Source organism: Aspergillus melleus, assembly GCF_016097325.1.
Source record: "Aspergillus melleus strain CBS 546.65 chromosome Unknown contig4, whole genome shotgun sequence".
NCBI classification, from domain to species: domain Eukaryota; kingdom Fungi; phylum Ascomycota; class Eurotiomycetes; order Eurotiales; family Aspergillaceae; genus Aspergillus; species Aspergillus melleus.
In genome coordinates, this window is record NW_025763373.1 from 5,039,303 (window position 1) to 5,065,260 (window position 25,958).

Consider the following 25,958-nt stretch of genomic DNA (forward strand, 5'->3'; position numbering starts at 1 on the left):
TTTAATCTAACAAGTCCTACCCACTATACTACTGTTCGTAGAATATTCCTTTCCATCACTAACGGACGGTCATCCATTAATCCTCTTTTGTGAATGCCAACGGGAGATTGCCGATGGGATTTGGTAGTGAATGAAGTGGTTCGTGGTCAACATTGAATAATGATGTGGTCATCCTGATAGGACAGTGACTCACGTTGGGGTTTGCCTTCCCTTCCTACAAACCACGACGTTGTAAGCCAGACACCAATCTCACCTCCCCCAATCTTCATAGCAGGGGAAAGCCACACGATACAAAAAATACAGGCAATCAATCATGCGGAATTTCAGTTTAGAAGGACGCATCATCACTCTTGAGGGGAGGAAGCTCAAGATCGAGGAGCAGTTGACCGAGGTACTGGACCAAAGAATGGGCCAACGCAATGTCCTCGTAAAGACCAGAAACATTGAAAGCAACATTCGGTCTTTGATAAAGATGCGCTATCAGCTGAACCCGGAAGACTTCGAGTTTGTCGGTAATGACAACGTGGAGATCATGAAGATCGCTTGGGAGCACTTTTGCAACGAAGTCCAGGCTGCCAAGCTCCTGGGTGAAGCCGGCCTCGGACCACAGTACGTTGACAATCTAAGCCGTGTTCAACCGAAGTGGATGGCCTTCCCTGGTGGATATGTTGACTTCCTGGTGATGAAACCTGCCTCGGGCGAGAACCTCGATGCGATCCTTGAGGAGCTCACGGATCGCCAGCTGGCCAGCATAAGGACGCAGCTTGCGCACATCCTGGAGTGAGTTAGAATGCTCCCTGCCATGATATTGTATACGTCGCTCACATATTCCGGTTTCATGCTCGCAGGAAAATGCGCCAGAATGGCTACAAGCTGATCCAGCAACACCCCGGCTATCTGAATTACGACGTGCGCACCAACAAGCTCTATCTGGTTGACCTTGCGGGCCTTGGATTCACCGACCCGAACGGCAGAACATCGCTCCCGATCGACGAGGACAGTCCCTACGTCGCAGCGTTCAACATTCGGCGCCCGCCATATCAAGGGCCCGAGAAAGCGCCCGAGCAAGCCGGAAAATCACCATCATCGGGCAAGCCAGCAGGGACGAACCCACCATCCGACCCGTCGGCCAAGAAGGAAAACAAGCCACCGCTCGGAACTTGAATCGGGATGACTTTTCTTCCAGGCAGCTAGAGGAGATCGTCGTTCCAGGGGATAGGATGGACACAACTCACGGGATAGCTAATACTGTTGGCCTAAAACGGCATCAATCAAGCAATGAATTAAAACTTCTATGAAACTGATAAAACCTATATATTTGAACGACATGCCACACAGGCGCTTCGCCAAATTAAAGCCGAAGTTTATGCCCGTACGCTGTAGAAATTCCACAAAGAGATAAGTGATTATTCCACTTCAACCTCCTACATATCTTCTTGATTTATTACGTTACTAGGCCCAAAGTCCTTATTCAGTACCTGTCTAACCAGCATAGTTATTTATTGATATAACCCACTATACAGGAGTTAATCCCAAAGCTAGCTTCTGGATTCTATCTATACAAGACATACTTAGTAGATTATATAGAGACTATGTTCCCCCCCACCAACCAAAGTAGATATATCATACCTTAGGTCCAACTTTCTGATCCTGGATAAGATAACCCTACCTAGGCTTTCTTTCTTACGTGCCTCCGGATAGAATAGGTGCCCGCCACGGGAATCAAACCCGCAGACCTAGTTGCGCCAAAGAGGGCCGCTACCTCTTTTTTTGCAAGCAGGGCCTTCTTTGTAACGCTCTACCTTTGCGCCACGGCAGGCGTCTATAACGGTACTGTAAGGCCTGGCCACGGCTTAAGAGGTTCGGAATGACCTACCACTGTCGATCGTGAGTCAAAGTATAGCTCCATTATGGTGGAGGAGCGCCTGGTCTAGTTTCATTTTTCGCCGACGCATTTGGGAATTGGGAGTAAAACACAATGCTTTAAAGGTCCACGATGGACTAATATTAATGAACTGTGGATACGATCGCAATTTCGCATACACCTAGGCCATCGGGCACGCACTTTGTCCTCGGAGGATTTAATTTGGGACATGGCCTGACAACAAAGAATCGGAAAGGCGTCGCGTTTCGAACCCCTGCATAGTGTGGTGCGCCGTCGGGGGCTAAGAGCTGCCGTCCGAATGCCGCGCCTATCGGGCTCGGGGATGTTTGATACGGGGAAAAGGCCTCTTCTCTCAGGAATTCCAATCTCCTCAACAAGCAAGATTTAACGTTCTCCAAGATCAGTATCCAAATCAACAGTTGTGCCGATCTTGCCACACAGTCCACCGCGTAAATAACACATGAGCAGGGGACCCACCCGACTGCCCCGGGGAGCCTCCAACTTAAGGCTCTCTCTCTACCTTCCGAGCTAACTAAATCCTGCAAGTCAATTCCAGTCACCAAGTATCTCACCCACCAATGACCCAACATAGTATTAATTAGGTGCCGCGTGTGCATGCCGACGCAGCCACTATTACTACTAGCTGCATGGCCGTCCGTGGACCGGCATTAGGGGTGCTCGGATGAGATACTCCTTAGCCCTACGACCTCACTGTTTGGCCTTTTCATAAATCGTGCTCTTTTGCGCGTGTCTCCTATAGGCATTCGCACCCGTTTCAATTATTTTCTTCCGTGATGCGCAGTCCACTTCGAACTATCCTTCTTGGATTCTTGGGGGTGTGTTCGGTTCGTGGACATGCTCATAAGTCCCCCTTGAATCTTGATCAAGCCTATCGCATAGATGTTCATTCCCATGTGGTCCCCCAGATCTGGAAAGACGCTATGATTGAGGCGGGATACCCCATTCAGGATGGTGCACTGTACGCTGATGGGTTCCCGGTGCCAGACTGGACGCTGGGAGATCATATTACGACAATGGACACTCTGGGGGTGAACTACTCGACCATCAGTATTAGTGCCCCTGGAGTTTTCTTCATTCAGGACCCGTCCAAGGCGCATGCGCTGGCGCGTAGGATTAATCGGGAGATGCACAATTACACCGTGCAGTATCCTCATCGTCTCGGCGCCTTGTGCCTGTTGCCATTGCCTCATGTCAGAGAGGCCTTGATTGAACTCGAAGTAGCCCTTCCCCGTCCTCAATCGTCCATGGATTTGCATACTAAGAACAACAGCACTGTCTCGATACTCTCAAATTTGTCGGTATTGCTACTTTCACCAATTCCAATGGCACGTACCTCGGCGACGCCTCTCTAGATCCAATCTTCGAGGCGCTGAACGCCCGCAAAGCGCCCGTCTTCATCCACCCGGCTGCACCGGGTTGCAACAGCGTTTTCATGGGCTACCCCATCCCCATGACCGAGTATCCATTCGATACGGTGCGTGCCGTCGAGAATCTGCTGCTTACCGGTCAGCGCGCCAGCTACCCGAACATCAGCATGATCTTCGCGCACGGAGGAGGCGCAATTCCATACCTGGCCACTCGCATTGCGGGGATGTCTTCAATGCCATTCTTGGGCGGCTGGAATGTCACGGAATCGGTGAAGCAGTTGGCAGGTTATTATTTTGACACGGCATCTGCGACATCAGCAATTCAGTTAGCTGCTCTGAGGGGCTTCATTGGCGTTGGGAAAATTTTGACGGGAACTGACTGTGGGTTCTTCTAGACTCCTTGGTTTAGATTTCAAGGAATGAGGTTGCTAATGGCTTAGACCCTTATGTTCCTACTACGCAGGCTCAGCCTGCTGTCAAATCGATGCAGGTCAACGGGGAATTCAATTCATCCGAAATGGCGCGGATTAATCATCGGAATGCGCTGTCGATATTTCCAAGGGTTGCGGAGGTCCTGCGCATGGAATGATTGTCGATCTGAGGAGACTTGTCAGACCTACTGCAGTGAGAGGACTGGGTGTATATTGATTCAAGTAAATAAACTATTATACAACCCTCAGTGATACAAAGCGAGAAAGAAGCGCGAAACAGGGAGTTGTTCTACTTCGAGCTAGGCAAATCAATACTAGTATCCTAATGGGGTATCTCAGGCAGCTGGGGGTCCTTTGCTGGACCATCATCACCCAAAGTATCATCCGGCGCACATTTTGTAAACCAAGTCCTTGCCGTGTTTTTGAGTGAGTCCATCACCACATGCTGGTCCGCATGGCCATTTCCATCCAGGTCAGGGTAGTAAGTACAGGCTGCTGGACCCATGCCCATGAACGCTGGCTTGGATGAATCAGTAGCCTCGAACTTCCACTTGGACTCATGCTCCTTAGCACCCTCCCTTGGCCCGTGGTTATACCACACTGTTCCATCCCCGTTGAACAGGTTCGTCCGAATGATGTCCGCTCTACCGTCGCCGTCAACATCGGCAAACTGCAAACCTGAGCGTTCGCCATAATCGCCTGCCCAGATCATGCCCATCGGATGCCACGCGTCTCCACGGTGTTCGAACGCGTCGACCTGCCCAAGACTGCTGATGCAGAGGAAATCATCTTGCCCGTTCCCTGTGATATCGGCGAATCGCACAGCAGGATCCAACGGCCCAGCTCCATTCCGAGCATCGCAGCGGACAAGCGTCGAAACCCATGTGGCCCAATCTCCAGCGCTAAACGGTCGGGTTGGGCTGTATCCGTTTCGAAAGATCATGAGCTTGCCGCTGTCCTCGGGGTACGTACGCACGATGTCACAGGCTCCGTCGTTGTCCCAGTCCGTCAGGTGGAGGTTTGCTCGGTCTAGGGGACCTACGCCAATTGCAATCGGGTCGAAGATCAGCTCCCCATCAGTCCAGAAACTGTCGCCATTGTCGGATACGCTGTCGAAACCTTTGTTGGAGTATAACGTCATCTTTTTCCCTCTACGCTGACCCAGACGTAATCCATCATGCCGTTGCTGTGGCCGAGCATGTTGCAGTAGCGGTTTCCATCAGCTGCCGCAGAAGGTATTTTAGCACAGATTGAATGGAATAGGACATTTGATAACTTGGCTTAGATATACTTACATTTGATCATGGTTCCTCCGGTCCCTCGATTCCTCCACAGATCGATGTAAACATAGCCCTTCTTTGACCTGACAAACACATAATCACGATTTGACTCGGAGAATACTTTGGCGAAATTAATCCGTTCTCGGAGGCCGTCTTTCGCAAATGAACCCATCCCACCATGAGTGGGCCCCTCGTTCTTTCCTTTGTGGAAAGCCTGACGCCATTCGACGTTGGGTCCATCTCCTTCATCGCCTTTTACACAACTTCGAGAATTCGTCTACGTTGTTACTTGTCCGTCGTCTCGAACCCATATCCAGTCATCTCTGCCCTTGTGATTATCAGTGGTGTCAGGAATCTTGTGTACCAAACCAAGGGGAATAAGTACTCACATCACCATTGATGTCCATAAAACGCACGCCGCGAATGTCATCCATGCCTTTGCCGGTAAAGCGCTTGCCCATTGATTGCCATACTATGGGCTTGTCATCTGCACTAAAGTTAGAAACTTGAGGTCTTAAGGCACGGTATGCCCTGACTCAAGGTTGACCTACTTGCTCCTCCCATGTTACGCCAACAATGAATATCACCGTCATCGTGGATCACGCAGTAATCAGTCCGTCCGTCTCCATCAATGTCTCCTAGTCGAACATGATCCCTATCATAGCCTTCCGGATCCTTGATCTTGGTAATGTCGCAAAAGGTCGGTGCAATTTCATCGTTCCCGTTGCCTAGGTTTAGGCTGGCGTAGGCGGTCCCATCTGGACCAATGCACACGAAATCATCCAATCCATCCCCTTGGTCTATTAGCATACATTGCAAAACTTGAAGTTTCCATGTTAAGACTCACCATTGAGGTCGCGGAAGTTCACACCAGCTGAGCCACAGTTACTATTAACATCCAATTGGTCTTTGTGAAAATTGAATGTCTCATTTGCTCTCTTAATCCCCGGCCCCTTGTTCTGCCAAATCGTATACACAGTCCTAGAAGGGTCCATCTCATCCTGGGTCATCCTCAACATATCACTTCTTTGCGGCGAAAACAGCCTCGCAAAGAACGTCTCATCTCTTTCCTTAGCCGGTTCCCCGCCGGCCAATGCCAGCACCTCCCCTATTGACTCGGCGTCGTGATAGTAGATTCCGTCGTCCTGGCCGCTGCCTCGCTGCGTCAACCCGCCCGCGTCAACGCCATTATATCGGCTTTTCTCACATATTCCAGCCCACGGTCCTACGTCAGGAATCTTTTGCTCCTTCGCCGCGGCTTCAATGGCTCTGAACCATATCTCCGCCATCTTCTTGTAACCGGCCTCGCTGGGATGCGAAGGATCAGGTGGGTTGTTTCCATTTTTGTAGTCCTCGGGATACCTGATCCAACCGTTTCCCGGGGAAGGCTTGAGAGGATCCATATCGGCGAGGTAGATCGAGACACCTTCTTTCTTCATAGCGAGGACCAACTCTCGGAATTGCCGGTTGGCTTCGATGCGGTTTTTCTCAATTACGTTATCCTTCGAAAAGAGGAGTGTTGACAGGACGATGACTGTCTTGCTCATTCCTTTGCTATGCACAATACTCTCAATGAGCGAGCGCATGCGTCGGCCAGCGTTTGGGATATCAATATTTTTGGCGCAGTCGTTGGTCCCGGCGTTGATCAAGACGATGTTCGGCTTGAAGTGCAGGGATCTTTGCGCTGCTGCTTTCACTTGGTCAATAGTGTCGCCGGGGGTGGCCTCGACGTCCTGAAGGGGTTAGTTGACTACTTGCAGACAGCTTTGTGTGGAGAGTGTTTCGATTTGGAGGCTTACATTGTCCCTCATGTTTCCATGTTTTTTAGTCCCAACCATATTGATTTCATTGCCTTGCCATTGAAGACGATCCCGCAAGGGTTTCCGGTAACCATTTCCCGAAGCAGAGTTCTGACCCCAGGTGATGGAGGCGCCGAGAGAGAGAACTCGCAGTTTGTACCGAGTGTCTTTGTCGTTTCTTTTGGCCCATGAATAACCATCAGAGGACATATTAATGCCCACGCGACCATTTTTTTGAGGAATCATCGCACTCTGCACGTTGAGGAAGAGGAGGCAACAAAGTAGAACAAGAGACGCGAAAAGAGGTTTCGAAGCCATATTGGGCGAACGTTGGAGATATGCAATAATTGAAAGCCAGAAGGCGCGAGGTTTAATGATCTTCACGTCTGAGGTCGAATACCTGCTCTACATATACAAATTTCTTCGAGAGTAGATTCACCTAGACCAACAAAGGGACCCTCGACTGATTATTTTAGATATCGTCACTCATATCAAATTGGACTTCATATGGGAGGTTCCCGTTGATTTCAGAGCCCTAGCTATTAACTTTTACCTAACCTGGCATTCACATCAATTCATGGCTACATTTGTACCACCACCGGTCTTGTACTAAGCCAGCCAATTACTCGGAATATCCCATGATCGCTTTATCGTCTAGGTCTAGTCGGCCGATTTACGATTATACGATGGTAAGAATATGAGAGGACAATATGTACAACCTTGCAATGAATATCCATTTCAATGGTCTGGAGTTCTGCGCATTCAGGAATGACCTCTCTAGTTACATGGGATGAGAATATAGGCCTGATTCAGTTCGGTATACCTTACAAGACGAATGTACATGTCTGACGAACCAAGTGGAGGCCCGTTTCCTCACGCATAGTCACCAGCATACAAAGAATTATTTTTGAATCCGCTTTCTTATTCGCCAGGGCCCATCTTCATGGTGATGATCAAGGACACGCACCGCCTAAAGCTGAAACCGTCTCTTTGTCTGCTGGGGATACACGAGTACAGGGGGCACAACTACGATACCAGGTAGCATGGCTGAAAGGTAAAATGACCTGTTATCCTTTGTGCCTGCTCTAAAAATACGCCAGTCAAGGCAAAGCCCGTAACGACTGTGACATGTCCCGATGCAACCCCATCTCGACCCGGTTTGTGGTGGTTGCTTCGGGAGACTTTTGTACCCCAGATATTATTATCATTATATTCTGTTCGGAGGAAAGATGTTAGCATGTTCTAGAATGTGTAGATTACATCTGCCAGCATTCTTAGGTTATTTGGGATGGCCTCCCCAATTAGTTCCAGTCCATTCGTTCTTGGTGAAAGGCATCAACCGGGGCAAACAGGGATATATAGTGGAGAGTGGAAAGATGAATTTTGGTAAAGAATGTGTAGATTGTTGGAACCACTACCGAGTGACCAAGGGGGTCTGTCCATGTCCAAGTTTAAGGAATGAATCTAAAGGCCAATTTCACTGCATGCTGGAAGTGCTTCACAAAATGACAGTAAATCATGGATGCCTTACAAAGGAGGCACCGAGAGAGAGAGTGACGCATAGAGAGGCTAGGCCAAAGGGGGTCTAGCGTGACACGTGCGAGTACACGGATAGCAGCTTCCCAAATGGGCAAAGCGCCCGCTGGATGTGGGGGAACCTTTCAACCTTCAATTTTCCCCAAGGCATACCAATCCTCCATCGATGAGTGGCTTAAGTCGGATGAATTATGGAAGATGGTATTTGTCGCCTTGCTACGAATAAAGATGGCCGTCAATCTGAGCCACGAGGTCATCCACAGTCACCGAATCCCAAATGCTATTCACCCAGAGAATGTCTTTCACTAGACCCACCGCCTCGCGACCGGTCATCATGCAGAGCAACTCCATCAGACGACAGATATCGTTGATGTATCCGGTCTCTCCTGGAACGGAGATAGGGTCCGACATCTCAACGAGCGAAACGATAACCAAGGCCCAGAGCTGGACTTTCCAAAGGGACGTCGAGGCGCTTTGAATGTCTCGCAGGCGGTCAATCACAGTCGATAGTTTTTCACGGAGGAAGGTTGCCTCTCGCGCGGCCAATTGAAACTTGTCGTTCTTGATCGTCGCGAGCATGATGAGTATCGACAGTCGGATCATCTCTTTCGTGAGCTCAGCGGACTTGGCTGTGTTCACCTCTTTGCCATCGTCGTTGCTGGGAGGCTCATCCTTGGTCGAACGGCCAGTCGTTGGCGTTGAATACACCGGTCTATCCATCGAAAGCAGAAAGTGCGTCACTGGACCGAACAGTTTGATGGCGAGGATGCTCTCCTCGTTCTTCCAGTAACCTGGGGGCTGATGTGCATTGTCGTTGAGGTATGTGACCCCAATTGCAACCTTTTCGAATGCCGTGCAAACGTCCTCGAAGACTGGATGGTGCAAGGCAATGTCAGAAACCAAGTATCGCAAGAATGGAGCGCTGTAGATCTGGTCGCTTTCTGAATCGAACAGTTTTATTACGTCCGGGTCAAAGCCGGCAAATCGAGGAGAAAGATCCTCAACTACACTCGTGATGACATCAAACCTACTAATGTCAGCACTTCGCTTACTTGATCAGAGCGCAAAAAAGATTACCATGGAACGAAAAGCGGAATGGTCTCGTGAAGCCCGTCGTATCCTCCTCGCACTTGGATAATTCGCTGAACTCCCGCCAAGTGAGCCCGCGAGCGAGCCAATGTCCCAACATAAAGCTTCAAAGTGGTGAGCAAGGTGTTTCGTACTTGAGGACTGAAGTAGGGCCTCAAACCTCATGACAAATGAGCCCCAGAATGGTTGTTATGACACCGGCGCTTACGCGATCGTTCGAATTTTCCAATCGGCGTGTTACCTCCTTGACGCATTTGCCGTAGAACGTCAAGCACTCGACGCTTTTCTCGTACTGATATGCCTTTCTTTGGTGAATCTGATCCAGAAACATCGCAGCGTTTGCCAAAGATACGAGGAAGGCGCTAGCGTCCGTCATGGCCATCGAGAACCAGATCGCTCGAAACGGTCGGAAAACATAGTCTGAATCGGCACTCACTGGCTTGGTTAGTCGAGAGTACACCCAGGTAGGATATAGTCTCCTCACTGAAATGGATGAGCTGTTTGATTCGATCGTCCAGTGGGATCGGGTAGTAGGAGGCATTATACGGGTCGAACACGATCGGCTTTCGTGAAGAATATGGAGCCAACTCGTCGTGCGATGAGCTGGTTGAACTCCTATCATCATCCAGAATCCCATCTTTCAAAGATAACTCCCATGTCTGCGGTCGCTTGCGCGATCGTCTAGACTTCCCAATTTCTCGCATTGCATGTCGCCGGATCGTACGTCGTGTGCCCTTGGCCTTCAAGTCATCCGGACGAGAAATATGCACGAAAACGAGATCTTCTTCTTCTCCCTCCTGAACGACTGGTCGCATCTTGCTTGAGGTATTGAGTGTCTGACTAGGTTCCGAGGGTCTGAGTGTCTGCAATGGAAATAGCTTCGTCAACAAGAATAAGGCTCCGTCGCTGGCTGATTTGGCCCCCAAACCTCGTATCCTGGGACCCAATAAATGGGGACCGGAACAGGACTGCTGGCCTTGGTGAAACTAGCTATGTTGGAAGGGGCTAGAGGAGGATAAGCCGCGTATGAATCCTTGCTCTGATTTGCATTCTTCCGTGATCTTCCACTCCACACGTTGCTGAGCGCACTTTATAGTAGGTCGCCTGAACAAGAATACTCCTATATCGGCACTCAGCGGCCATTATTAGGTGAGAAGAAACGCTATTTCTACTCATACAGCGTGGCTTCGCTCATCACCAAGCATCGGGCTGGCTTCACTATTAGTGGAGTCAGCATTTGTAACTTGACAGTGGCGATATCGTAAGCAGAGCAGGGGTGATTACGACATGCCATAGCTATGTCGATCATCCTTTCAACATATGCAACCTAAATGTTTATTCCATGCACGCCTATAGCTTCGCTTTGACCCTCTCATCTCGCACCACCAGCCGCTTCCCAGAGCTTCCCTTCCTTTCCATGTCTCGAAGAACTCTCCGCAGGATCTTTCCGCTGGCGCTCTTCGGAACTTCGTTGACAAATTCCACCTCCACAATCCATTTATGACGCACTTTCTTCGCTCGCACGTACTCGATTATGTCTCTGCCTACGTCCACTAGCCCAAACCCGCTGCCCAACCTTTCTCTCTCGCTTGATTGAAGAACCACGTATGCTTTCGGTCTTTCTCCTGAATAATCATCTGGGATCGCAGTTACGGCCGCATCTTCAATATCCTCCCGGCCAAGGAGCAGGTCCTCCAGCTCAGCCGGGGACACACCGATTCCCTTGACTTTGATCATCTCTTTGATACGGTCGGTGATGGTTAAGAACCCCTCCTCGTCCATGAATCCGATATCTCCGGTGTGCAACCACCCTTCAGCGTCAAATGTCTTGCGCGTTGCTTCCTCGTTGTCTAAATACCCCATCACGATCTGTGGCCCTCGCGCCAGGATTTCTCCCGGTTCATTGTAGCCCGTCTCGCGGCCAGTTTCCGGGTCCACGATTTTCACTTCTGTGTTGGCGACAATGGTCCCTACCCGGTGGGCATACCGGTAGGATTGTTTCTCGGGCGGATGCATCGTGATGCAACTGCATGATTCCGTCATGCCGTATCCCTGTTTGAATCCAGTCCCCGGATACCGATTCTCCAACTTCTGGAGCAACTCTTCCGCGATGGGGGCGGCTCCAGATGTGAATGCTTTCACATGGGACAAGTCGTACTTCCTCGCGTTGGGGTCCTGTAGGAGTCGGATCAAAATCGGCGGCACTAGCAGGAGCTCCGTGATCTTATTGTCGACCACGGTTTCGAGCATGCTAGTCATATCGAAGGACGGGAGCATGTAAACCTGGGTATTTAACAGGACTGGAAGATGCATTTGATGCACGAGGCCGGTAACTGTATGTATTGGTTAGGACTGGGGATTCTCTCTGGCGGCTCTCTCCGAGGGGTGAAAAGACGGACTATGGAAAAGTGGTAAGACTGCCAGTGACTTCTTATAATCGGGCGACATGAGCTGTTGCACCTGCATACACTGCGCGATGACATTGTGATGGGCGATCATAACCTGGGCATATGAGTGAGCATTCGTCTAACACAACATGAAATGGACAAGAACATACTGCCTTAGGAAGCCCGGTGGTCCCGCTACTGAAGCTCAAGAATCCACATACGTCCCGATTGGTTTCGCCGTCTGCCAACTCGAACGGTGCGACCTGTCCATCATCACCAAAGCTCTTTCCGATGTCGCAGAGCTCCTGGACATTCATGTACCCGTCATCCTCTCCCTCCAGTAGGAAGATGCGATCGGCAGGTATACCGGCGTTCTTAGCCGCTGGAATAGCAACTTCCATCGACGAGGGTACCGTCATCAGATACTTCGCCTTGGCAGTCTTCAAAGCGTATGTCGTTTCCTCGATGTTATATGCAGGGGAGGCTCCCGATACAATGCCGCCTGATCTCATACTGTTAGATGTCGGCATCGACCAGAGCCCGGGAACCGGAGATACATACCAACGCGAACCGTCGCAAGCATCGCAACAGGATACCAGATCGTGTTCGGGCTAAACAGCGCTACCGTGTCGCCTTTTTCGAGTCCATAGTTGCGAACCAGTGCGGTGGATAGATAAGTCGTGTGGTCTTTGACTTCGTCGTAGCGGATTCGTTCGTGGGTTGCGGCGTTGATGAAGGCGCCCAGCTCGGTCGGGTGGACGCGACGCAGAGGCGAGTATTCCGAGTCGAAGAGGAAGTCCCAGATGGGGAGGGTTACAGGAACTATCGGTGAGTTGTCAGTTGAGGTCTGATTCTAATCCGCATTCCAGGGTGGGTATCTACTCTGAAGACACGGTCGCGTGGAGGAAAAGATCATGGTGTGAGATTGGATATCCGGCCGGGGATTACAGAGAAGAAGAGTCAGCCAACGTTTGGCCGAGGGAATGTCGGTCAATTGAAAGATGCGGGGGGAGGGATCTGCTGTCGATTAAAAACCTCGACGCAGCGAGCAAAAGACGTCCTTGTAGACGATCCTCGGCTTTCCCCGCATTTGGTTTTAATTAAGTCCGGCTTGGTCTCACTCAGCTTACTGGCATTGCTGGACGGCGGATAATCCGGGGCTGAAGAGGCATGTTTCTCCCTTGACTGTTTTGGTCTAGCTATGCAGCAGTGGCTTTTCTCTCTGGTTGTATCTGAACCTCTGGGTTGCTGCCATTCCTGTGCTCGCCTGCCAGTCCATCATGGATATCAACGCTTGAACATTGCTGCGCTGTTGTTTGCTCTTAGAGTCCTCAGCTGGAATACTAATCCTTCGTTATGCCCCTCACAGGTTCACCTTGGCCCAGGTGTGACGGGTTTGCTTGACTAGGTTGCATCTTGTTTGGGCGATGCGATGAGCAGGGAAGAGCGAGAACCTAAAAGGCCTGAAAACAGCACCTCTTAGCAGAAAAAGGGACAAAGAGTATTCCAATCAAGTGTTCGATCTTAGCCACACAACCAAAAATGGAGGGAATAACCCCCTGATCACTATCCCCACGGGGTATCAGAGCAATCTGAAACATTCTGGCTGCATCTCAAACCGCCAGCACCACCTCGTTTCGCCGACGAAGGATATCCAGCGAACCATCCAAGGTGGTATCGGTCTCATCCCAAATGCTTCTCACGATCTCATACTGCCGTTTGAGTGTCCCGATCCCATACCTCTGGATGCGGAACCACCACTGGTGCCAGGGCTCCCAATGATAAGCATTGCAGGAGGCGATCAAAGCAGGCCAAGTGATAGGTGCCATTTGGATGTCTTAAAATCCATATTTGAGGTCTTCGGCAGAATGCAAATATGCGGCAACCGAAGCGGTCTCGTCAGCCAGGTCTTCCGGTCTACAGTACTGGATGCGGGACAGATAGTAGATAACGGCACCGTGGTACCAAGCGTATGCGTGCAGTTCGAAGATCCTCAACATTGTCGCACCCTGGCCAGAAAAAGAGGCGACTTTGTCAATGTCGAGGGACCATGCTAGGAGTCGATCACCGAGGGATTCGCAGGCCTCCAGGAGGTCGTCGGGTGGTGGAGCCTGATGCTGCCGGTAAAAACCTAGATATTCGGCTAATTCGGAGGTGTGTTGAATGAATGCGGTCACCTCCGCTGTGATGCCGTAGATGTATTCATAGCAGTAGGTCGAGTCGCTCGTTGAAGATATATTGAACCTGTCATATCGAGCGTTTGCTTCTGCTGACCAAGCGGATGGAGATGTATGTATGGATGTCGTTCGGGATAAGAGATTTAGAAATGCACTCATGTTGTCCAATTGACGGGTCTGAGAACTCAGCAACTGCCATTTCCTGCGCGGCTGCTTCACTTGCTGGATTCCTGTTAGAACATGGAAGTCGATTATATTGCCTTCCATTACCTTAAAGACGTTGATTTAGTTCATGCGGGATACTGGAAGACAACATACCCCGACCGTAATCATAGACAGAAGAGTCACCATAAACTTTTTATAGATACGCCGGCTTGGCTCCCCTACCCAGAGCGGGCTGCATAGATTCAAGGGCAACCTGCCTGTGGAGAATGCCGAGCCCATGATACCGGCAGTCGGGTCCTAGGCATCCATGTAGATGGAAAGTACCAGTGGCCACGAGTGAGTGAAAGATGTATAGCCCAATGCTGTTGGCAGCACGATAAGGACGTGAGACGAAGTGCGATGAACCCTCAATAGCGACAGGGGCGTAGAGTGAACGGTAGGGATTATTGGGGTGGGAGAGATGCTGGAGGACGTTGGCAACGTTGTTGATATAATGATGAAAAAGTGCATTGGTTCGTGAGTCGTTGGATAATGGCAACTGCGGCTGGTATTGCAGGGTTACTTCAGCCTCCATAGGATTGTAGATAATGTTGGTAGTCGAATCGTTCGCTTGATTCTTCGAGAAATTGATTGTTACTATGTTTGGAATCTCGGGCAACCGCGCGCGCTCGGTGAGATTAGCAGTACGTACTGGGTGCGATGTATGATTAGGGTGGTATCTGGACTTGATTCTGCGTCACGGTAGTCGGTCGAGGTTTGCTCGTCTGCAGTGTGTTGCTCTTGGAGAGGTGAATGTCCCGGGTCTACTGCCTCCAGGGAACATTCTTTACAGCAATCTACCGGGTTGGGAAATGACGAAAAAGGCCCATGAGTTGAAGGCACACCACGACCAGCATCATCCTCAAGGATACAAACGAGGCGATCAATTTGGTCGAGCTGGAGCGAACGGTCAGGCCAACCTGGTAGAGGTCAACAAACTGTCCAACGGCATTACCAGAAGATTATCTAGATACCTACCGGTTCAAATCTTCCTCCTTCCTATGCCACTAGTCCTACGCTCTCGAGAAGAGCCTTCAGCTTTCTCCGAGACCCACTGTAGCTTAATATCATACCCACCGCAGGGCAGGCTGCAACCAGCGCAACCCCGGGGATTCTCGTGACATTTCATTTTGCGGGCTTTACATGTCCAGCATCTTGGAGTGAAATGTCAGTCAGTTCTTCCATGTGAGGGAAGAGGAATAGTTCACCCTGAAAATTCAATGGCTCTTTCGATTGTATCCGGCATGACTCGGCGAAACTACATGAGGGCATTCGTGGAAGAAAGATTTCTCTGGGCGGCGATTCATTCCTTGTGCAATCCGCCTACTGCGCATAGGTCTTAATTACTAAGCTGCATAAATTGGCATAACGCTAGCGCGATCTGGACATCCCAATGGGAAAAGATCATAACAGAAATCTTCTCTTGTGCAGATAGTGCTTCTCATTTAATTTACGTATGTACGACTGCCATTAACGTTGTGGATTTGGTACTTCGAAATTTGTGGAACTCCCATTCCTTACAATAGTAGGAGATCATGGTTGTTGAACTTCAGTACGGAGATTGTATTATATATATATATATATAGAATCCCAAGTGTTGCAGAATGACCATTATGGAGATCGAAATGATGTAAGGGAGTATATGAATGCCTAAATTAGGTGTTGATATTGTGAGTGCCGCATACCGTTGTAGGAAAAAAAAAAAAAAGGTGTCATGTATAACATCCCAAGTATCATAATCGCCCTTAACTATGATATACCGTACCAACCTTGAATCTCTAGCTACCATGGAATGGCTCATTTAGTATACTAGGATGATGATCTGCGAAGTTGAAAAGATATGGGATCGCTAGATGTTATAATCATTTAATCGAGTTCGGGCCATCTAAATCATAGCTCATGAAATGGGTTTCAGAAAGAGAGTTGCGTTGGAGTCGCCGTTGCTGGGGCCTGGGTCTGACGGCTTCAGGTCCCAATGCCAGCGATAATGTGTCGTTCGAATATTGTTAAAGGTAGCTTCCAGACATAAGAGCATGGAATGAGTACTGGGGCCGCTATCCGATGGAGCGGCTTCATAAATATGGAATTGAGGACGGAGCGGATTCACCCTAATGAGGTCATACTAATTTTACCGAGGAACGCAGGGTCCAAGTGCAGGGACTTGGAAGGAGCATATCACGACCTGATGAACGATATGAACTTGTTTGAATTATTATCAAACGTTCATGATACAGTTAGCAAGACATGCATCCAGCACGGCATCATCGCAGAGCCTTGCACATGCTGATATCCTTACACAGTACTCCGTAGCTCCAGCGACAAGTACAACAATGAAGATATTTCTGCCTATCACCTGTCACACGGACCATGACAAAATGAAACACGACCCACGACCCACACCACAAGAGCGAGCAATCAAATTGGGCAGCAGCGAAGTTGGAAAGCAAGAAACCATTACTTGAAAGTTATGAGGCGAGCGAGGATAGCGATATATCCGGCATCAAAATTGGCCCTGAATGTTCGAGACCCGCCCTTGACCTGAGCCCACATGGTTGACATCAGCAAATCAGGATGTACGGTCGCCAATCGGAAGAACGGCACCAGGTGGCCTTCATTGGGCCCGGATCAGGTCCCGTTGCTGTTGCTTATCGCTGGCGTTGGTCGACGAAAATTTTTTTCATGTTTTGCCTGAAACCGTTGCGCCTTGATAGTCGGTTAGGCTCGGTTCACCTCGGAGGAAAGAATCGGTTAGACCGGGACCGTGAGACATCAGCCACTTTACCGTCAATAGCCGAGACTACGGACGCTTATTATTGGCTCAGATCACGGCAGCCACAGGCGGCTGTGGCTGATGCGTTGATGTATAGAAGAAAGGCCCCATCGCGGAAAGGAATGGAGCTTCGACCAGTGTCCATGTCGGCTTCTGTTTGGCAGCTCGGAGGCGTCGCAGGTGGAACTATACAATATCTCCGGCCATGATGACACTTTTTTTTTTCGCTTTTTTCTCTCTCCAGGGCCTGGCCTGGATGCCACTCCACGGAGTCCACTCCCCAGTATATTAGTAGACTGTAGAGCCCGGTTTTACTCAGATTCCTCTCTTTTTTCTGTAGATCTATACAATCAATTGAACGCACGGGCAGCTTTAGCCAAGCTCAATCGGCCATCCATCGGCTCACCATGGACCGCTCAACGACCCATGACGTACCGACCTACCACGATGACGATACCCAATACCCGGACAACATGAAAATGTCCAGTGACGACTCCTCCGACACGGCCGATGATCTCGACTCGTTGGAACTCAATCGGATCAACACATACCGACTGCAACAGAAATCTACCGTAGGGTCGACTCGGGGCCCCCTCCCGCGCGAACAATGGCTTCCTATGGGGGCCGGAAAAGAATACCCGCCTCTGCTGCCCGCCCCGGAAAATTATGTCGTGGAATTTGATGGATCGGATGACCCAATGCACCCGTACAACTGGTCGATACTGAGGAGGTGGGTGGACTTGCCGTTATAGAAATGACTGTAGATCCTAACTGTGTGTTCTCATCAGGACATTCCTGGTCTGTGTTTTGTGTTATGGCACTTTCGTTGCGTCGTTCGCGAGTGCCGTCTTCTCGGCTGCTATTGCTGCCGTTAGCCAAGAGTTCAATGTAAGCTCCGAGGTAGGCTCTCTCGGAGTCACCTTGTATGTCTTGGGATTTGCCGCAGGTCCGACTATGTGGGCGCCTGCCTCCGAGTTGATCGGACGACGCTGGCCGCTGTCTATCGGGTTATTCGGATGCGGAATCTTCACTGTCGCCTGCGGAGCGGCGAAGGATATCCAGACAATCATGCTATGCCGTTTCTTCGGGGGTTTCTTTGCAGCTAGTCCGGTGTCCATCGTGCCGGCCGTCTTTGCTGATCTGTTCAACAATGCCCAACGAGGAGCTGTGATGTCCATTTTCTGCATGGCTGTCTTCATCGGACCATTCGCCGCGCCATTTGTCGGTGGGTTCATTGCAACGAGTAATTTGGGATGGCGATGGACGATGTACATCTCTGCCATCATGATCTTCTCGGGTTTTGCCCTCGTCCTGTTCTTCCTGGACGAGTCCTACGCCCCCGTTATCTTGGTTCGCAAGGCCGCCATCATTCGTCGTCAGACACACAACTGGGGCATACACGCCAAGCAGGACGAGGTTGAGGTCGAAATCAAGGAGCTTCTGCACAACAACTTCATGCGCCCCATCAAGATGCTAATCTCCGAACCTATCCTCCTTCTCATCTCTCTTTATATCTCCTTCATCTACGGCCTTATGTATGCTCTTCTCGGCGCTTACCCCGTCGTCTTTCAGGGGGTGTATGGCATGAGTATAGGTGTGGGTGGATTGGCATTCATCGGCCTTATCATTGGGGAGCTCGTGGGAGGTGTCTACATCCTGTTTTTGCAGAGCTCTTACGCCCGCAAGCTAGCGGCAAATGGAGACAAGCCCATTCCCGAATGGCGTCTTCCGCCCGCCATTGTGGGTGCCGTGGCATTTACAGGTGGGATGTTCTGGTAAGTCGTGGCCGACCACGTTCACGCAGGGAAAATACTAATAGTTCGTCAGGTTTGGTTGGGCCGGTTACAAGGCATCTACCCATTGGATGGCTCCGGTTGCCTCCGGTGTCCTGACTGGTTTTGGTATCTTCTGCATCTTCCTTCAATGCTTCAACTACATCGTGGATTGCTACCCTACGTTGTATGTTCGCTTGCCTATTCCCATATATTGACTTTAGCTAATTAACATCACAGGGCCGCATCTACTATTGCTGCAAACACCATCCTTCGGTCCGCCGTGGGATGTGCATTCCCTTTGTTCTCCAGGCAAATGATGGAGAACCTTGGTGTACAATGGGCAGGCACTATGCTTGGATGCATTGCTGCGGTACTGATTCCCATCCCGGTTGTTTTCAAGGCCTATGGCCCTTGGCTTCGAGCGAAAAGCAAACTAGCCTGCTCGCCAGTTTATGATGTCGAGAAAAAGTCTTACGATGTTTGATTTGTTCTGAGCTTTTTGTTCCCTCAGCGAGATACCACTTGTTTTATCAATTTGAGCGTGATGCATTTGCGTGTTAGACACGCATAGATGAGGTACACCAATTTAATGACTGCTTCATGATATACCCCGGTTTTCCCTTGCTTCGAAAAGAAGAGAAACATCGCCCTTCATTCCCAATGTCAAAACAGTAGCACTCCCACTCAAGTCTTCTTTGCCCTTCGGTAGACAGATTCATCGCTCTCGTCTGCTTTTTTCTTCCCCAATGAAGCCTGATACCGACTGAATAGGACCTTGCCCCACGAACCGGTTTATGGATGTTGACGAATGCAAGGCCTGGTGTCGATAGTCCTGTCTTGCCATTGTTTACCGCAAGGAAACTATCGGGGTTGGGTTTATCCCATCGCTGAGGATGGAGTAATGCTGCGTCGGGACTCTATTACTCTTCCGAGTAGTCTAGAGCGCTCGCGTTCAGGTTGATGGTTACTTTTGGCGGCAACGTATAGGTTTCGTCGTGATAAGTGATCGGGATAGGGTTTGAAGCGGTCCCTTTAGGGACCGTTACCATAAAGGCGAAGGGTTTCGAGCTATTAAAACAGTCAGCAAAATACTGGAGCAAAGGTTTATGGGGACTGATACATACCATCACACAAAGTGGTGCGATGAGTCAGGGAAACATCACGCTGTAGTTCCATTTGTCAGGATCAGAGGGTTGGTCTTTAGTTGCTCCAGCCGCACAATCCTGTAACCAATCTTGCACATCTGGATGCATAGCAAGAAGAACGACTGCGAACCGCAAAGTCGTTGTAGTTGTCTCGTGGCCGGCAATAGTGAATATGTGGAGGTTGCCAATAATCTCGGAGTCAGTGAGTCCGTCATGCTTTTGTTGGGACTGTATTATGCCCTGTAGTAGATCATGTGTATCTTTTTTTTTTTCTATCTTTTTTACACTCTCAATCAGTCCCTTAAGGTAACGTTTTAAATCTTCATATGCGACAAAGTCACTCTTGAAGAATGGCATCAGCATCCGCGGTACCCACTTTGGAATTACCATGTTTGCGAGAACTACAGTGTTCAACCGAGAATTCATATACTCAATCACTGCGCGAAATGTAAAAGTAAACCCCTTTGGTGGTACATCAATATCCTTGAACAGGAGATATCATCCGTAGCTGTTTGGCGAGATTCTGGTTGAAAGGGCAACGAGACGCCAAACCCTGCACCACAGATCACTTTGGGAGTGAGCTTTAGGATATCCGAGCTTGCAGTTGGTATGGTCATCTTGCCTTTGTTTGACGGGGTTCTATATTCTTTCTCCCAGTGAGCTATCATCTTCTGAGTCTGCTGAACCGCTATTCGCCAAACAAGATTATTGTTGCTCTCACTGAACGTGGTCGCCGTGTGACGACGATGGTGCGCCCATTGCGTGTCCTCACACTGGTGATTCCAACATTGCATTGGATTACAGTTCCTCAGATGAGTTAGTTCACAGTCAGAAGTTTAGGTCCGTATACTTCCAAGACCTCTAGAGGATCAAGGGCAACACCACTCCGATCATTCCAGGATATTCACTCACCGTATTGCCAGACAGGTTTCGGGAATTTGCGGCGCTCACAGCAGATTTGAGCAACAAATGCCGCATCGGCAACATTGAAACTCAGACTGTTGGCGTAACGACCATACTCACTCACTGGTCCTGGCTCCTTTGCTCGGCGGTATTTTACGGCCCACCGATAATTGACAACGTTGTCATTGATGATATCTGCTACCCATCTGGGAAGCGAATTATTCAGGACAGCCGATGGTCGGCATTCGAGGCAAGGAGTAGGGGCTTTTATTACTTTGACACATTTCAAGGCTTGCTGCAGTAGTGAGTTCTATGTTGCGTTACTCCATGATAAGCCATGCCAAGACGCATTTTGAGGCGTTTATATTGGTGGATGTGTTTGTAGGGTGTGATGTCTCGCCGTGCAGAAACCGCATGTTCAACCGACGAAGCAAACAAACAATACTGTCCGACACACACAGGTCAAGGTCCACATGAATTCAGATGACCGGACGCCTCTGTTTTCCCAGCCACGTCCTCTGCCGAGCTAAGTATAGTGAATGTTTAGAGGCAACATTAGACGCCGTAAAAAATCCACGATTATTGGGTTGCACCGTCTCCTAGTTTTAATAGTGCTGCAAGGCAATCGTCGATTGTGGCCCAGAAGAAATGGTAGAAAGCGTCTAACTAATGGCATAATCGTTTCAACGTACATGACTTCTTTTCCTTGGGTGCCTCGTCTAAGCCCTTGAAATAGGCAACTCAGCTGAATGGAGTTGCATGTTCGGCGAAGGTGCGTTTCCTCGCTCAGTTTTAGCGAAATTGCGCATTGTGATTAGCGTGTCAACATGAAGGGGTGCCTCACTCGCGTGATAAAAGGCCATGCTTTGGAGTCCCAATTATCATAGAAATGCAACTATAAGAAGGTAGCAGATAGGGTTTCGATCTTGTCTTCTGTCTCCCAGCCTTTTGAACAAAGACTGCCACACCAGATATGATCCAAACCACGCAATCCAGTGGACTATCGAAGGACCTCGTGTTCGTTGGTTGTGGGTGACCTCAAGAACTCGGATACCGCTCGAGGATTGTTCATGTCACGAGGATAGTCTCTCCATGGCTTTCTGATGTCGCGGACATTGAGGTTGTCGAGAACACATAGTGGTCTGCCATGAAAGCAAGTGAAATTCACTTCATTGCGGTTGGAAGTGGCGGATGAAGGAGTTCACAGGACGACTGGCAGATAGAATCCACGATCGATCTTGCTTGGAGTTTATAAACTATGGGTTCGACATGAGATCGACCCAGGGCCGAGAGAGCATACCTGCGGGCCGTCGTGGGCCGCCTTACATAGATATAATAACCTCACGAGGTCAGTTGCTGTTGCCTTGATTGACCTAGCGCTGTAAATAGGCAGGTTTGGAACCGCCGGACCAAAGTTGTTTATTTAGCTTAGATAGTTAGGATAAAGGTACAGAAACCTAAAAGATTACACTACATCTGAACCCGAATCTTAGTAGAAGCAAGAAGACCTTTTGACACAGAGCTTACTTACATGCAACTCCTAACTTTCTCTGATCCCACAACAAGCCTAACCAACAGACTCCAACCAGATACACCTCGATCAAAGAGCCGGGTTCTTATACCAAGGCTTCCACAGTACATTAACAGAATCTGAAGTGCTACACAATCATGGCCTCTGTAGGACTTAGTTCCAAACACCCAAGCGCGGCTGATCGTAGGAACACCAGAACTTAACCACGGCTATTTCGCACCGAAAACAACCTTTATTATTGAGATTTTTAGGAGAAAAATTTTCATGGTTGATGAAGAATAAGAAGAAAGTTGATCAATTTGGTTTCTCCTTCTGGTACGATCGCTTCGATTTGCCACGATCATCTCGATCTCGATCCTACGCGTACCTCGTATGAGTGGGTCGATTGACGATATCAAGGCGAATGGCAGTGCCGGGCTGAGCATCTAGCCAGTGGCAATCCGAAATTGATCTCGACCATCTCGATGATCTGATCGAGGGCAGAGCCATGATGCCATGTGGAGTTGGACTGGCACCAGTCCACGAGGTCGCCCCCGGGGTTACTCTGTCCTACAACGGAGTGGGCCTAATCCTAAAGCGCGGGGTTTCTAACGGCTCGCCAGGCCTGCATGGGTGTTTATTTGTGGGGAATCGGCGATGATCGAGATGCGATCGATCGATCTTGATCATTTGAATCAATGACGTCATGGGAATTACTGTTTCTCCAGCCCTTTTGGTGGAAGGCGTTCTCTCAAGTCGTTCTCCCTTCGTGTTTATCCAATCCCAATTTGAAACTAGATAGCTCCGTATAGATTATGTCGGGAGCAAAGGCTGGGTTTGCGATCGTGACGCCCGCGTCCAAGGGTTTGGGGTTCGCGTTTGCGCGTCAGTTGTTGGCGCATACGGATTTGCCGGTTGTTGCCACGGCGCGGAAGGATTGCGATGAAGTGAAAGGCAAATTACTCGATCGGCTGGATCGGCCTGGATCTGGCGATCTGGGGAAACGATTACATGTGTTGCAGGTAGATGTTACAAGTACGCTCAGCCCCCCTGGTTCGCGTCAAGAAGCTTATGATAGCAGATGAATCTACGATTGAGAGCTTGGCGTCCACGATTCGAGACACATACCCAGATACACCTTTACGTCTAGCGATCACTGTTCCTGGTATTCTGAACGTGGAAAAATCGCCGTCCCAGATCGATGCCGCTGCTGCGCTGGAGAGCTTCAGGGTCAACTCCCTCGGCCCGATGTTGCTCATGAAGCACCTCTCCGGGCTCTTGCCGACCAAATCTGCTGCGCCGTTTCTTGAATCAACAACTCATGAAGCGAACTTCAAGTTACCTACGCACGCTATCTACGCTATGATGGCTGCGCGCGTGGGCTCCATCTCTGACAACGGCTTTGGCGGGTGGTATTCCTACCGTGCCAGCAAAGCAGCCGTCTTTCAGCTGGCCAAGACATTCGACTTATTCTTAAGAACACGAAGCAAGGAGCGAGCACTGGCTGTAGCAATGCATCCTGGGACGGTACAGACGGACTTTACGAAGGACTACCAGGATGGAAGAGAGATGATTACGCCGGATGACTCGGCGGCCAGACTATTGGACGTGATCTGCGGTATTAAGCCCGAGACAAACGAGGGACGGGGAAAATGCTGGGACTGGAAAGGAGAAGAGGTTCAGCCTTGATTTCTCGCGCAAGTCTCCCTATAAGCATGCCGACTTCATGGGCTCCTTTGGTTTCCGTCACAACCTGTTAGGAACAATATACATTTTAGTACAATGCGATCCGTCGCCTCAGCGCGTTCAATTCGATTGAGTCTCCGGCTTCCTTCCATATACCACGGTACTGCTTATGTTAGCTGATGCTATCAGTAGATTGGGTCTATACTTACACCTCCTGATAAGGATGGATACTGGGATCATGCAGTCCTTTACGCATGCGGGTAAGGAATGCCTCAACTTCCTCGCGAGTCCACTGATTCCGTTAGTCTGGTTTAATATACGGCGTCAAATTTAGAAAACATACACCCAAATATTTGGTGAACAGCATCATCGTATATCCCTCAATCCCCTCCTGGGTGTGCATGCGATTCAACTTTCCCAGCAACTTCAGATGGGGGTCTTTAGCCCAAGGCCCGAACGGAACCTTGAATCGCTTCTCAACGACGTCCACGAAACCAGCGGCGATCAGCCCGTCGCGAGATTCGTCAACGATGCGCAACGTTTTTCCAAATGCATCACCGGCTGATAGCGACACCTTCCCCCACTCCTCGAAGATGGTGCCATCGGTCGTGCCGTCGTCGGACTTTGGTACCACGGATTGCTCGAGTTGTTCGATATACCCGCCTGGTTTGATATGGTTGTACGCTTCTTTGTAGAAGGCACCCCAGTCCGCCACGCAGCCGTACAGCCCACGAATATGTACGTAGTCGAAGTAGTCCTTTCGGAACAGCCACGGGTCGCAACAGTCGTCGACTTCAAATTGGAGATTGGGTGGGACGAACGAGGGTTGGATCGGGGAGAGATCGGTACCAATGACCCTAGCGGATGGGTGCATGTCGGCGAACTCACTGGATGAAGGTTATTCAACACTTCTTTCGCTTTGTTCATCGCATTTCAGTGGCACATACATGGCCCAATTACCGGTTCCTGTACCAACATCCAAGACGGCCTTCTACTTAGCTTGGCTTCAATGTGGGTGCAGCGAAGATCTCACCTCCAGGTTCTGCGGGATCGGTGCTAAATACAGCTGGCCTCGCAGAATGACATTGTAAACGTAATGCCTGTATATATGCACTTAGTCTCAATAGCCTGCAAATTGCACGAGGCAAGACATACGCTATCTCCATATGATCGATCGCTTGTTGGTCGTTCGGGCCCCTGGAAGGTCAGTATCAGGCTCTAGCCCGCAAGTCCGGTGCCTATCATACCAGTAAGCTCCTGCATGGAATGCATGATAACGGCGCCCGTTCTCAAAATAGTAGTCGGTGATGCTACTTCGAAGGGAAGTCAAGTCGCTGCGAAAATTCTTAGAATGGTTTGCTTGATTCAACGTTGTTTGATGACGTACGACTGCGAATCGTCTGCATTGTAATCTTCCTCCACATTGGGATCAACATCCTGCATAAAAGGGGTCAGTGCGAGACACGGGATCGTTTCATATTACATCCGCTAGCTGAGAAAGACATACCACTGGAAGCTGACTTGAATCTTCATACGCGGTCTGCTGAGGGTCTGGGTTTGCGGACATGGTGATGTGAGATGTTAAAGAGGAATGCTTCGGATCACAAACGGTCAAGAGAAGCGCATCAGGGACGAAGGAAAACCCCTCCCTCGGTTAGTCTGTCAGGATTCATGCTACGTGACGTGATAGGCTACAATGTGTGCAGTCGTGGCCACACGCTACTGACCGTTACTGTCGCCATGCAGGGATTCTGGTGGAGAAGGCTGGGCGTCAGATGAGGCATGATAGGGATTTCGCCAGAAACATTCACTTTCTACCACTAGACAGGCCATTTATACTCAACTTACAAACAATGGTTCTTTCCTTCACACGTTGACTTGTTATTTTTCTTCTTTTTCTTTGCAATGCAAACGATTACGAGGTGGAAGAACACCGACTCGGCCAACGCCACCGACTTACCCCATCCCGTAGTTCGCGTCCGGCCAAGGACAC

General features: G+C 49.7%; 12 protein-coding genes across 12 annotated transcripts; 5 read left to right on the forward strand and 7 right to left on the reverse strand.

Moving 5' to 3' along the window:
- Positions 1-313: 313 nt before the first annotated feature.
- Positions 314-784, forward strand: LDX57_008518 (uncharacterized protein; the record flags this gene model as incomplete). Its single annotated transcript, XM_046090239.1, has 1 exon — positions 314-784. One exon carries the CDS (start codon positions 314-316, stop codon positions 782-784), a length of 471 nt encoding a protein of 156 aa, XP_045946212.1.
- A 68-nt stretch (positions 785-852) lies between these two features.
- On the forward strand, positions 853-1,164 carry LDX57_008519 (uncharacterized protein; the record flags this gene model as incomplete). The annotated part of the gene is made up of 1 exon (XM_046090240.1): positions 853-1,164. One exon carries the CDS (start codon positions 853-855, stop codon positions 1,162-1,164), a length of 312 nt encoding a protein of 103 aa, XP_045946213.1.
- A 1,662-nt stretch (positions 1,165-2,826) lies between these two features.
- LDX57_008520 (amidohydrolase family protein) lies at positions 2,827-3,862 on the forward strand (the record flags this gene model as incomplete). The annotated part of the gene is made up of 3 exons (XM_046090241.1): positions 2,827-3,123; positions 3,177-3,654; positions 3,714-3,862. The coding sequence occupies 3 exons, from the start codon at positions 2,827-2,829 to the stop codon at positions 3,860-3,862; spliced, it is 924 nt and encodes a 307-aa protein (XP_045946214.1).
- A 164-nt stretch (positions 3,863-4,026) lies between these two features.
- Positions 4,027-4,845, reverse strand: LDX57_008521 (FG-GAP repeat domain-containing protein; the record flags this gene model as incomplete). The annotated part of the gene is made up of 1 exon (XM_046090242.1): positions 4,027-4,845. The coding sequence occupies one exon, from the start codon at positions 4,843-4,845 to the stop codon at positions 4,027-4,029; it is 819 nt and encodes a 272-aa protein (XP_045946215.1).
- A 391-nt stretch (positions 4,846-5,236) lies between these two features.
- On the reverse strand, positions 5,237-5,839 carry LDX57_008522 (FG-GAP repeat domain-containing protein). Its single transcript, XM_046090243.1, has 2 exons — positions 5,374-5,839; positions 5,237-5,312 (listed from the first exon to the last, which is right to left on the reverse strand). The coding sequence occupies exon 1, from the start codon at positions 5,792-5,794 to the stop codon at positions 5,483-5,485; it is 312 nt and encodes a 103-aa protein (XP_045946216.1). The 5' UTR covers positions 5,795-5,839; the 3' UTR covers positions 5,237-5,312; positions 5,374-5,482.
- Positions 5,821-7,101, reverse strand: LDX57_008523 (uncharacterized protein; the record flags this gene model as incomplete). Its single annotated transcript, XM_046090244.1, has 2 exons — positions 5,821-6,717; positions 6,784-7,101. 2 exons carry the CDS (start codon positions 7,099-7,101, stop codon positions 5,821-5,823), a joined length of 1,215 nt encoding a protein of 404 aa, XP_045946217.1.
- Positions 7,102-8,535: 1,434 nt separating this feature from the next.
- LDX57_008524 (uncharacterized protein) lies at positions 8,536-10,223 on the reverse strand (the record flags this gene model as incomplete). The annotated part of the gene is made up of 4 exons (XM_046090245.1): positions 8,536-9,346; positions 9,397-9,512; positions 9,569-9,843; positions 9,893-10,223. 4 exons carry the CDS (start codon positions 10,221-10,223, stop codon positions 8,536-8,538), a joined length of 1,533 nt encoding a protein of 510 aa, XP_045946218.1.
- Positions 10,224-10,758: 535 nt separating this feature from the next.
- On the reverse strand, positions 10,759-12,711 carry LDX57_008525 (acyl--CoA ligase; the record flags this gene model as incomplete). Its single annotated transcript, XM_046090246.1, has 5 exons — positions 10,759-11,741; positions 11,808-11,910; positions 11,966-12,297; positions 12,357-12,617; positions 12,678-12,711. 5 exons carry the CDS (start codon positions 12,709-12,711, stop codon positions 10,759-10,761), a joined length of 1,713 nt encoding a protein of 570 aa, XP_045946219.1.
- A 922-nt stretch (positions 12,712-13,633) lies between these two features.
- LDX57_008526 (uncharacterized protein) lies at positions 13,634-14,131 on the reverse strand (the record flags this gene model as incomplete). The annotated part of the gene is made up of 1 exon (XM_046090247.1): positions 13,634-14,131. One exon carries the CDS (start codon positions 14,129-14,131, stop codon positions 13,634-13,636), a length of 498 nt encoding a protein of 165 aa, XP_045946220.1.
- Positions 14,132-17,118: 2,987 nt separating this feature from the next.
- LDX57_008527 (MFS transporter) lies at positions 17,119-19,317 on the forward strand. Its single transcript, XM_046090248.1, has 4 exons — positions 17,119-17,676; positions 17,735-18,721; positions 18,774-18,905; positions 18,959-19,317. Exons 1-4 carry the CDS (start codon positions 17,354-17,356, stop codon positions 19,203-19,205), a joined length of 1,689 nt encoding a protein of 562 aa, XP_045946221.1. The 5' UTR covers positions 17,119-17,353; the 3' UTR covers positions 19,206-19,317.
- Positions 19,318-23,094: 3,777 nt separating this feature from the next.
- LDX57_008528 (uncharacterized protein) lies at positions 23,095-23,968 on the forward strand (the record flags this gene model as incomplete). Its single annotated transcript, XM_046090249.1, has 2 exons — positions 23,095-23,314; positions 23,361-23,968. The coding sequence occupies 2 exons, from the start codon at positions 23,095-23,097 to the stop codon at positions 23,966-23,968; spliced, it is 828 nt and encodes a 275-aa protein (XP_045946222.1).
- A 117-nt stretch (positions 23,969-24,085) lies between these two features.
- Positions 24,086-25,532, reverse strand: LDX57_008529 (class I SAM-dependent methyltransferase; the record flags this gene model as incomplete). Its single annotated transcript, XM_046090250.1, has 9 exons — positions 24,086-24,128; positions 24,175-24,257; positions 24,309-24,852; positions 24,913-24,953; positions 24,999-25,065; positions 25,121-25,162; positions 25,213-25,299; positions 25,353-25,402; positions 25,473-25,532. The coding sequence occupies 9 exons, from the start codon at positions 25,530-25,532 to the stop codon at positions 24,086-24,088; spliced, it is 1,017 nt and encodes a 338-aa protein (XP_045946223.1).
- Positions 25,533-25,958: the final 426 nt, after the last annotated feature.